The sequence below is a fragment of the Brachyistius frenatus genome, unplaced genomic scaffold (assembly GCF_029030835.1).
Source record: "Brachyistius frenatus isolate BFR_SWC_R1_liver_20210118 unplaced genomic scaffold, ASM2903083v1 Contig_9, whole genome shotgun sequence".
In the NCBI taxonomy this organism is placed as follows: Eukaryota; Metazoa; Chordata; class Actinopteri; family Embiotocidae; genus Brachyistius; species Brachyistius frenatus.
The window spans coordinates 3,736,202-3,748,855 of record NW_027210608.1 but is presented as its reverse complement, the minus strand read 5'-3'; the positions used below and the strand labels follow the sequence as shown (position 1 = coordinate 3,748,855).

Here is a 12,654-nt window from a genome sequence, read left to right as displayed (position 1 = left end):
AAGGATCATAAAAGGTGTTTGCTCTCAGGGCAAAAACTCAATTTGTTAGCAGTTAATTATGGCGCATCTTGAGTCACTTTCATATTGATAATGACTTATTTTTTGATGTACATAAGTTATACACGTATTTGAAGGGCTTGGGAATAATGATGCAACCACTGAGAAGTATATTAACAGCAAAATATTGGATCGCTGAAGGACTAATTTCCCCCCGAGGCCCCGGCTTGAACAAAGCAGTCTCTCAGTGCCAGCTTGATGAATATAGGGTGGATTTAATCCTGCTAATTATAATTTCATCAGATAGAACAAAGCAAATGTCGACAGTGAAAAGTGACATTTAATGCAAATGGCTACTGGGTCAGGCAGAGTGAACTTTAACTCTTTGTCAGCTTGTTTCGTAATTGAATGAACTTGACAATAATTGAAGTGTTTTATTTTTGTCCTTCTTTCCACACATAAAAGACTGCCATGGCAATTAGCTTTAATTCTCTCTTTTCCCTCTTTCTTTTCATGCTCTTGAGTAGGCAGGAACCGGCATATTCCGATCATTTGTATTATCCAAAGCAAATCTGCTTTGAAGTTCTGGGATTCTGTAAGAAAAAGGATCCACTTATCCCACATGAAAAACTGTTCAAAGCTCATAAATTCACTGCAACAGATGTACATTATCATTGGATTTGCCTCCCCTCCCCCCCCCTCTTTGCTCCTGTATTGGTAATAGACTACCTCATGTCCTTCTCATCCCTTAGCGTTTAGCATCTTGCCTTTTACAGAAGCTAGCACCCTGCTGTGCCAATCCACACTTCAAAGCACTCTGCCTATCTGCTGGAAACAAAGCACACAGGACATATTATGGCAGCCTCTCATTTCCTCATATTTAAGTCAATATCATTGCCTTTTTTTTGCCAATGGCAGCACAGAGATAGGGTTTATTTCTACCCAAAAAAGACCATTCCCTGTAACCCATGTCTCCCAACAACACAAATACAACACAGTACACATGCACAGCCAAGGTTTATACTATTATAATGTGGAATTTTTCTGTGGCAGTCACCAAGCTCTTCATAGCTGTAAATATGAGACAACCAGAGACTTGGCTTTTATTCTCTTAAGAATCCCATTGAACTTAACATAGATATAAATAATCAATGTTTAAAATAGTCATTTTGTCTGGATTTACTGCTGAGCTCATCACCTATAATTACACCAGACGTGTATTTTCCATTGTGCAAATTAATATCCTCTTGGGGACAGACTTATTAAAGCATAAGTGAATGAAAATGATTCTAGCCTTAAATACCTCTGTGATGTGCAGCACTGAGAGAGAAGAATTCCCCTTTTGCTGCTCTTTATTTTCCCCAGTGTAAGCTGCCTCTCAGTGTAATTGCTGTTGGCAGAGTTCATCTATGACCAGGTGCCATTTTCTCAGACTTCCCATGTTAAAATCCACTGACCTTTGGTCACTTTACAGTTCAGAATTAAGGAATCCATCAACACGTATAGAGGCATTGTGTTTGTTTATATTGAGAGCTTTGGGGTTATATTATAATATTGCTGATCCATCTTATTACGTCGAAGAGAAGAAGTGAACCTTCATTTGGTACGACTCCTGGAAAAGGCCAGACAGGCTTTGATTACAACATCTAATAAAAGATGAACTGAATAATAACATTATAGTGGTGTCACAGTGGCTGAAAATTTTATAAATCAAGTTGGTAGATCTTTATATCTCGTGTAGTATACCTTAAGTTATCTACATGAATGGGTGTGCCTTTAACTTGTAAAGTAGCTTTTAACAATAGCTATGAAATACTACCCCTTTGAAATGTACAGTGGAAAGATAAAGGTATAAGGTAGCATTAAATGGAAATACTACTAAGTAATGTAGTCTACCTTTAAAGTGCATCTAAGGGCAGTACTTGGGTAAATCCACCAGTGATAAGGAGATGTTCTCAAAGTCGGGTTGCCACTTGTCAAGGGTGAATTAACACTTGATAAATTTTGATATGTTCTGACCCACCGGCAAACAATTATGATTTCACCCATTGGTTTGTGGATTGTTGTTCTGAAGCCTCCAGTTCAGCATTTCGGTTGTCCCTGTCTTATATATTTTGGAGCCAGAAGTGACCATTATTTAGATGAGCTGTGTAGGAGCGAGTAGTGAATCTGATTGGGAATCTGAGGACTGTGTTGGACTATGGTGGAAACCTGACTGCACCACAGGGCTGTCAATCAAACAAACATTCCCCTAATATCTAATTAAGGATGGAATTATTTTCAGATAGAGCGCCAGAAAACTTATAAAAAGGAATGACTTCAGCGAATGACACCATTATTGCAAATAGGAAACATCTATTGACTATGTATTTCACGAGAGAAGCTGAATGGGAATCTATGGAGCCACAGCGTTTTTGCCGCCAACCCCTACAGGCCCTCAGTGGTATTGTACATTGTGACACTGCATTGACCCGGGAATCCACATCCACTTTTATATACAGTTTATGGTGTCAATCAATCAAAGTTCCACTCCCAACTGTTCAGCAGACTGTTGGCTAGCTATCGATCTAGATGCCTGCACACAATGGAAACCTTCTTTAATCTGCAGTCATCAAGTGACACAAAGCCCAAATCAGCCAAACTAAGAAAACTGAGTTTTGCTTCATTGAGAACAATGACAAAAGGCCTCCACGTGTGATCTGTCTTTGGTTGCTAGCAAATGAAACCATGAGACCAGCAAAGCTTTTCCGCCATGTGACAGCGCCCACACCCACACCATGCGTGTAAATCCAAAAACTTTTTGAGACTGAATGGTGTCCCGCCAGAATAAAAGCAAATGGTTAAACTTAGAACAGTTGCAGAAAAAGCATGTCTTAATTGGTGGCTGGGCGGACAGTAAAACGCAAGAAGAACATACACTATCAGCTTTGGTTCATTTATGTGTGTCATCACTGCCCACACTAACTGCAATAAAAACTACACAAAGGTAAGTCTAAGCTTTTGCATGTTTGAAATGACAGAAGAGTCAACTATACCTCTAAAGAGTTCAGAACCTGTGTTGTGACAGGCTAAAATGAAAAAGACTGATTACTGTTCTGTAATCGTTTCATATTAATATCATATAGTTGTTTTTATAGTATGTTTGGTTTAACAGGCGGGGTTGGAGGTCCTTTAAAAGAAAAATACATTTAGTTTAATATAATTTCAAAGCAAAACTTAATTTTTCTTCAGACATTCACATTAATTCCACTTTAATTAAAGGAATGAGCCACTCTTATTTGTTATCCAACAGCATGTCAGGGTTCCACTTTTTTATACCACTGCACCATTTATGACCGAAAACAGATTCTTAGTAACATTATTTTCTCTCCAAATCTGATATGCATCTGTGTGCAACACACGGTAAGCAAAAGTAATACAATATTTCATGTGCACAAAGGAACTCGTTTTCATTCCCAGGGTGTCAAATACGTTGTTTTATCAAAGTCTCTTTTTCGTGTCTTGTAGACATGGTCTTGTGTGTCCACATGACATATATTGTCATATTGACAAGGTGCCTTACATTCAGGCACAGAAAAAAAACACAATGAGGAAAAGATTACGGTTTGGGTTACTTCAGAGAAATCCACATAGACTTCTGCCTTTCACAGACCCGAACACCGGTCTCCCGGGTTTGTTACATCCAACCACCCCAACTTCCTCCATCTGTGGACTTTACTCCTCTTTGTACTTCGTCACAGGACCTTCTTCGAACGGCCTCGTCATGGTGCATAAGACATAAGGTACATTGTATGTAAGTCTTTGACCCCCTAGGGCGGCAACGTCTGTGACAAAATGGTATTCTGTGAAGCCCGAGGAATGAGAACAGTCCGAGACGCCAGAACCTACAGCAGCCTGAGGAGACTAAGGTCCAGCAAAAAGAAAGGGCTGATGCAGAGTAAAAAAAAAAAACATGGATACACACTTCTGTCGAGTTAACAAAGTTGAACTGTAAGATGGCAAGCAAATGTAGATCACCTGTCTTCAGGACTTCAAAGGAAACTTTAGTTTGAGTTTGTAAATCATGTTTACACCCTGAACTCTTTTACCTGACACACTTATGAAGAGTCCCGAACCAAAGAGATTGAGCAGCAGAGACAGGCTCACAGATGAGAGGAAGGACACTGTCTCCAGTGCTGTCATTTCAAAAGGCGTGAATGCATTATCCAAGCGTTACTCTACACTGGAGAAGAAAATCTCCATGAACACCAAGGCTATTACCAACATATGTGAAGAGTTGAAAGGAGCACAGATCAAAGTCAGAGTAAAAAAAAAAAAGAAAAAGAAGAAAATGTAGAAAAAAAAAAAGAAAAAAAAAGGGAAGAAGAAATCTCATGCCAGTGCTACAGAGAAGAGATGATGCAGGAGGATACAGTAAGAAATGGCGCCTTCGGCTATACGGCATCTAAGACTCGCAATGAAGATGTAACGAAAGAAGTTTTGCAGCTTTTCTTTTTCAAACAAAACTGCGGAGGACAAAAGGAACCGTGGGTTTCACACAGCAACAAAACGTGTCATAACAGAGACATTCACACATTTAGGGTTAGTTATAATTGGCTGGTATTAAGGTAGTTTTTATTTTTATTTTATACAAGCATAAAAGACAGGTTTGAGAGCAACATTTCTCACACTGCAATCAAAAATCAATCAAATGAATTTACACTTACAGTTTTGTTGGTTTTGGTCACAGATTAGAGAATTTTTCTTAAGAAACCAGCCTCTTTATTGTATCACAAAGAGTTTTAATTGTGATTTCAGCCTCTTTTGGTTGAAAGTTGAATCAGGTGTAATGGGTAGGATTTATACTGATGGATGAGATAAGAGTTTCTATTGTTGGATTTGATTTGAATCCACAGCATGGCTATACACACACAATTCCCTCGGTCCGACTCCAAACTCTCAACTGGGACCATATTGAGCTACATGGAGGTCTACTGACATTATATTACTCCATTCTTTTGAAATATTTAATGTCATTGGTATGTTGATCCCTTTAGCAGCATATTACCTAGTGGGATACTGCTCGTATCACCATCAACAACACTCTGACCTGCACCAACATAGCTGTAAGGGAGAATTTGCTTGTAATCCAGATCATTTTATTCTTTTTTTTTACTATTTACTATTCTTTTAGTTTTTACTATCAAATTCAATTTTTTTTTAAATTTCCTTTCGAAACCGTTTTTTAGGTTTGAGAACTTTGATTTCACAATAATTCAGCCTACAAACGTTGTTCTGTGTTAAGTTTTTCTTTCGCTCAGCTGTCATGCACTACATTAGTTATGGCAAACATAGCAAGGAACCTTTACACAGAGCAAAGAGGGAATTTATTTGGTTTGCCAAGATCTTAGGAAACTTTTTTTGTTTTTTTTTTACTGACTGACGGTCCCTTGTGCCATCTTTAAATCACTTCTAAGTATTTTGCCTCTGTCTTTGTTTCTGTCCACATTTAATGCAAACAGGAGCTTTTGGCTAACAGGCCGTGAGGTGGAAAGAGAGAAGAAATTGCAAAATGTGCCCAAATTAGGCCTGTTTTCAAAGAAGTCGTCATTCTGCAGGAGTTACGATGATGTTTCATACACTTCTGAATTACTTTCAGAGGATACGTTGGAAGAAATTCCTTTATTGTATTTTAATTTGTATGCACCTAATGATACACCTCAGGCCCGGACTATACTTGCTCCTCCATCTTTGAAATTTAAAAATCACCAGGATAAGTAGTAAGCCCGTCTTATCAAAAGAGGTGACTTCAAAAGTGCATCTGATAGAAATGGATCATATAGTTTGAATATTAAAGCATTTCTTTGAGCTTTGTTACTGCCTGCAAACATCAGAGTTTAAACCCTCACAGAAAAATGATTGCTTTATCTCATGAAACAAAAAAAGCCATAAAGTTATCCAACATTTGTCACTATTTACACTTTGATTCTGAAATTCGTATTCTTCGTATAGCTTATATGTTAAATATTTTTGTGATTTTTTTTTTTATTTTATTTTTATAGTTACAGGTACTTGCTATTTTACTATAGCCCTTAAGAAGATCAGGTCATTACAATTGTAACTACTTTACACCTCTGATATGGATGCCTGGTGCCTTTAATAGCTGAGATGTGTAAAGCAGCAGTAATAATAGTCTGGTAAGCCGTGTTAGGATAACGATGATACAAGTTCTGCGGGTTACTCTGGCTCGCTCACGCAAATAGCCGTGTTCGTGAGAAGAAGCCGTATCACATTGCCGTGAGGCAGACTCTCTGCGGTTGCCTCAACTAGAGATAAGCTGCTAAGCTGCAGATGAAAGTGTGTGTGTTCATGTTGAGAGCGTGGCGTGGTGAGCAGCTGGCTGTGGTCAGCCAGATTTGGGAGCCCTCTGTGACACCGCCAGTTAAGAAGCAGTGAAGAGGAGATTTACGTCACTGTACCCACTCAGCTCCACACACTCTCCTCATCAGTCCAGCTTACTTCTAGTTAAAAACGGGAAAAACCACCAAAAAGTGAAAGCTGCCAGAGAGCACTGGATTTAAATTATTTTTAAAGACAAAAGATATTGAAATTTGGTCTGGATGTACCTTTTCTTTTATTCTATAGAATTTGTATGGCCATAAGAGGCCAAGTTGTTCTCTGAAGTCAGGAATAAAATCCTGGGTTTTGGATCAGATTTGTGATAAAACAGCAACTTGTCTCAGGTCTACCCTCTTACAGGCGTTCTTTTATCTATGGTGTGCACGTGGGTGGCAACTGCTTTTTAAAGGGGAAATCTGTAGAAAATAATTCCCGTTGTGTAATACCACTTTGTACATTAGGTGGCGATGGTGAGTCGCTGTAGCATCCCGCCATTCTGCCCCTCAGTTCGGTGTTACACAGAAATCTGTGACCCGACCGTGTCGGTCGTCAGCTTTAGGAAGGAGGAGTGAGGGTAAGAATATCAGGGCGGCTCAGACATCTGATGGGGGACAGATTTCAGTGTAACACTTGCTCTCAGAGTTTCTGGTCAAAGTGACATATTCTTACCCTGACGTTAGCTAGTACATGTCTTTTACTAGAACTAATAATTGTAAAGTTGCATTATATGGGGCCTGTAGTGGATAAACAAAAAAAGAAGGAAAAAAAAAAAAAGGCAACGAGTTAACACTACAGTTTTCATTTAGCCATCGACCATCGTGGCAAGAAAACAGCCACCGCAAAACCAAATATTGGCGCCCTTTGGCATGTTTTTCAGTGCAGTTTGTTTTGTCTTTAGCTGCACTAAAGATCTATTCTGAATTGTCCAAACATCAGCGCCCCTGTTTGTTTGGTACATGAAGTTGACTCACTTTGGTAGACAGCTACATGACGAGCTAATCAACCTCAACATATACAGCTATTCGTACTTGCTCTGAACCGCCTATCAATAAACTGCTAACTAAACATATAAACACAGAGAAGAAGTACAGAAGTTTTGTGTAAAATAAAAATAATAATAATAAAAAAAGCCTGACTGAACCTCATGGGCACCTGAATTATAGCCACACAGAGAGACAGCTTTGGTATAAGCTCCATGGATTGTTTGACGGTCTAACAGTCCAGTTATGCAGCCGTCCACTAGGATTTGTCCCAGTATGCCTGATTCCCTGAACACCAGACATTACACTACCAGCTGCCTTTACACCAGATAGCCAGTTACCACTAGCAGCTGTTACCTAACTCTTGCTTTGCTTCCGTTTTGTTTAACAGCATCCTTTGTGTGTGTGTTGACATACATTTATAATACAGATTTGAAAAATATTGCAGCCATGTCCGTCTAAAAAAATGTTTTGTACTAGATCGGCTTTTTAACAAAGGTAAGCCACGAGGAAATCAACGTAATAAATACATGTTTTCAGTAGATATGTATTAAACAGTACAGTAAGAGTACAGTGGACTATCGTAATGTTTTTTTTTTTTAGTGTGTGAATACACTGCAATTTTGAATAAACCGTAAGCACACTGATCTTGTGTTGTGCGAAGTGTTGTGTTAGGGAAGGTAATAAAACGAGTTTCTTCACGTGTTCTGTAAATACGACTGATGTTGTGTAGCGTGTAGTGTGTGCTTCATTATTAAACAATGACTCCAGAGGCCGGTCAGTTTATAAGGAACAGGTTCATACTTTAATAAAAGGGTATTTTCCCCTTGGCACAGTTCTGCTATCAAATAAATAAAGCAATTAATCAAATACAATCTAATATAAACTAAACAAAGTCATGAAAAAAATATTAGGAGGGAGTAGGGGGATGTGGAGAGAACAGCTAGGGCTAAACAACTTTCTTTTACAACAAACACTAAGTGAGAGTGTGTCCGTGTGTGCAGATCATTACTCCTCCCTGCTACCTGGGATTGCTGTGGCGGATACTAGCTGACGGTAGGCGAGTGAGATAGTTTGACAGTTATTTAATTATAAATAAGCCTTAAATTCTCTCTATATGATGCTGTTTTAACCTTTCTGCAGTCCACTACATACATCAGATTAAAAAAAAAAATTAAAAAAAAAAAAAAATTATACACGGATCTCACAAAGCAAATTAGTGGTGCATTAGATATTGTATTAACATGGAAAAGTGACTGAATACTAACAACAGGACAGAGGATGGTGAATGTGAAGTCATTTCAATTGTTAGTTCTTGAAATAAAATGTTCTCATAATAACTTATCAAACAGAATTTTAAAAACAGATTCTGGTAGATTTAGAGGGACAGTTGATGACTTGGCTGCTGACAAAAATGACACAAAAAAAACACCTGAACATGACTTTTCTCCCTCACAACATATAGATCATTGAGCACGGTGTGGTAGGCAGAGGAGGGATAGTGCCATGAGGTCTGCTGCCTCTCAGACAGTCTCAGAAAATAACTGTTTTCCCAACCCTTAACACATGCTGCTGACGTGCCCTCGATCAGGCGCATTTGATGTTTCGAGTGCGATTTCAGGGTATTTATAAAATATTTAAAAATAACAAAATCAAAATCAAATAGGGAGTTATGTGTGTTCAACGTAACTCTCTCTGGGTAAAAGAAGTTTAAAAACTGCAACCTGGCTGTAGGTCTCGACTCACCCACATTCCTCCATAAGCCCTCGCTCACCGGGTCAAATCGGACCACCCAGCAGGACCTACAGCCGCCTGCTCGCTGTCCGTTAACACAACGAGACGGCCATTTCCACACCGCATATATTTAGAGGATGCATCAGTGCTGTTTCGAGTGAGGTGAGAGCATCGGCTAAGAAGTTACAGTGTAATGAGGAGCTCCGGTAGCGAGGAAATATCGGTGTGAGGTGAGGAAGGTGAGGAAGGTGAGGAGGCTGAGGCATGGAGCGCAGCTGTGACACCTCCCTCCCCCCCGTTTGCACCGGCGGGTCCCGTGAGACGCCCCGTCTGACTGGTGCCTCTGCTAAAGGACGGCCTGCAGCTGTGACGGGACGCCGCGGGACTGGAATACACCGCATTCCTGCTCACCACAAACACACGCACACCCTGATAACGGCCAAACAATCAAACACAGTGGATGCAGTCTGAACAGTCGTGTGCCCTGGGGTCCGGGACGCACAATCCATGTGTTAACAGCTCACTTCCTGTGCATGGATCGCCCCCCCCCCCCCCAAAGCACAAGGGTAGTTTATCAATGTGATACTGGAAAGTGCTTGAAAAGAGCGCGTGTGCTTACCAAGAATAAAAACGCCCCCACACTGACAGCTCTCAGTTCACTGCTTCTGTCAGATCACAGATCGCACAGGTGAAGGTGAGTGCGCCATCAGCATCTGCACATAAGACTGCACCGGCTGCGGGGCATCATGGGATAGGATAAACAGACAGTCCCCGGTGCTGGCAGGCCAGCAGCAGCGAGTGGTGAGTTATGGGTGCAGTGGAGACTGCGGGCCGGGCCCGGTGTTATCCGGCACCGGAGGAATGAGACAGCTGAAAGAGCCCTCGCCCCGTCCGCACCACAAACAGAGCCTTGTTGGCGGAGCGCTGAGGCCACATGGCGGCACGGTGAAAGACCTGCTGACAGCTGGGGGACAGGAAGAAGCCATGGAAACAGGGAGCAGCCGTGTGACCCCGCGGCCACGACGACAGAGGAGCTACCAGTTAGGGAAAGTGCTCGCCGAGATGTCCATAAAGGGAAACACGGCGCGGGACAACATGTGCGACTGCTAAAAGGTCAAATGGGACACGCATGCGCTGCATAAATAACAAAAACAAACAACAACAAAAAGTCTGCTTCAAGGCCAAACCCCATAGTCCTTCACATCAGTCATTTTGACATGTGAATTCAAGATGGCTGCATCCCACTCAGAGGACGTCCTGTTTTTCTGCACGATGGTTCACTATCATGGTGTCGTGGGACACTTAATATCACCGGAGTATCACTGATGCACCCGTACGTCCGAGACAAAATGTCTACACTAATTATTCCTCTGGTGTGGAACTGAGGCTGTGTGGCTCAACTGCTGACATTTAGCTGAATAAAAAAAATAAAAAAAGATGTTTTGATAAAAACACTACAGGTAGCATAACAAGAGCTTTTTACCAGATATATTTTTGAAATGGTGCCGTATGAAAAACAAAATGATTAAGGGTTTACTGTATTAAAAATACAGTAGACCCTGTGTTCTTCTAAGACTTGTTGTGTCATGTGAGCTGGAGCTACTGAGCAGCACTGTTGAGAGTTGGGATCTTTAGTCACTCAGGCCTAATTAAAGGGTCACAGTTACATGAGGACGTTGAGACAGAGACAGAATGAAGGAGCGTGAGACTGCGTCACTAAGAAAGTAAAAATGAGGCTGCTAGTGGTGTTAATAAAAAATACAGCTGTGAGGGAAAACAAACATAACAGCTTCAGATAGTGAATACAAAGATATCACATTATCGATAAAGCTTATAAAATTGATAACAAGATATACCTTATGTACAGCAAATGTTAGTTAATAAATGTAAGGAGCTTGTTGACATCTCAGTACTGCAGAATGTGACACGATTTCTCTTCTTTCAAAAAATGTTTCCGAAGCAATTTGAAAATATCCTCTGAATGCTTAGTTAAAGTCACCGTTACAACAACAATTAGGATAAAATTAGAGGTAGCAGCGGATTTGGGATCTCTCTTCTTTTATTTGTTTTTTTTTGTACTTTTATAACGTTTCATCATGTTCCTTCTCACTTCTGCTTACGGGGCATTTGCGTGCTTAAATCAGAATCGTCATGTTCATCTTCAAAAACCCGCTCGACAGCCTGCTTTAAATACTCACGCACCCATGAGCGCACTTCAAGTGGTTTTCAACAGACACCAGTGTCGTGACACTCACACATTCTCACATTTTGCACACACACACACACACACACACACACACACACACACACACACACACACACACACACACACACACACACACACACACACACACACACACACACACACACACACACGCGCTACGCCCTGCTCTCCTATCGCCTATATTCCTTCATATATTTTCATTTTTACATCACAGTCTTTCTCGCTCTTGTCCCTCCTCGTCCTTAAAAACCTTTTGGCTTGGTGATCTGGAAGGGATGCGGTGCCGGTTTGGAGCTGTGTAGTTCATCAGGTGGAGGATCACAGAGCCGGGAGGGGTGAGGGGGGGGAGGAATGTCTGAGTTGTTAATTAATTCGGTCCCTCTGTGCCTCCTCTGGAGCCCCGCCCCGATCCTCAGTCCTGTACCTGTGCAACCACGGCCCTGAATCACCGTCGTGCTGCGAGCTTCTGTATGTCCGACTGACCTCTTTATAACACTGGTTAATAACGTCTCAGCACTGGGACCCCCCTTCCCATGATCCTCCTCCTGTCCTCCCCATGTGTCCACAACAAGGCCAGTGCAGGGCTGACAGCACAGTGTTGGAGGAGGAAGCTCCCTGCAGTCAGTGTCTGCTGGCCCGGTTTGGTGTTGTGGCGCTTGCCGGGGTGCTGAGCCGTCCCCGACAGGCTGGAAATTCAGGACTGGTAAAAGTGGTGGTAGTGGTGATGGTGTTCGTGGTGATGGTGATGTTCATGCCGCTGCACCACCTGTGCCAGCCCCCCCTCATAGAGCATTACGCTGGGCAGGTCCCTCACCTGCTCCTTCTCCACCACCGGTCCTGAAGCGGCCAGGGAGCCCAGCGCCCGGTAGCCCTGGCTCTCCTTGTACCGCTGCTTGTGTTTGCGGTAGGGCGCAGAGGACTGATGAGGGGGGGTCTGACTTGGGAGGGCCGGAGGAGGCGGGACACCTCGGCTCCTCATTACCCTGCCGCTGATCTGCGCAGGAGGCGTGCGGCTGTGGGTCTTCGGAGAGCGGAGGGCATGTTTCCCTGAGTCCTGGCCACGCGTCCGGGCGGGGTGGAGGCCATCTGGAACAACGGCGTCCACAACTGTCTGCAAGCGGCGGTGGTGGGAATGGGAGTGGCCATTTTCTGGTTCATGGGAGCGAGAACGAATCTGGTTGGACGCCCGGGTCTGAGGCTCGGCTTTAGTCGGCTCTGCGGTGGGGGCTGCGAGTGAGAAAGATACAAATGTTTATTCTACATAACTGCAAACAAACGGGACTTGTGTCCAGTGTCAAAATACATGAAGTGGACAGTCACAGAGAGGAAAAATCGGGGCAA

The 12,654-nt window shown here is 42.3% G+C and overlaps 1 protein-coding gene across 2 annotated transcripts in view; it reads right to left on the bottom strand.

The window, feature by feature from the left end:
• Positions 1 to 11,507: 11,507 nt before the first annotated feature.
• nkd1 (NKD inhibitor of WNT signaling pathway 1) overlaps positions 11,508 to 12,654 on the bottom strand; it is a 29,164-nt gene continuing 28,017 nt past the window's right edge. For both annotated transcript variants that reach the window (XM_069690382.1, XM_069690383.1), the window contains exon 10: positions 11,508 to 12,540. In XM_069690382.1, coding sequence (XP_069546483.1) covers positions 12,008 to 12,540 — 533 coding nt within the window. In that variant the 3' untranslated portion in view covers positions 11,508 to 12,007. The remainder of the gene's footprint in view (positions 12,541 to 12,654) is intronic.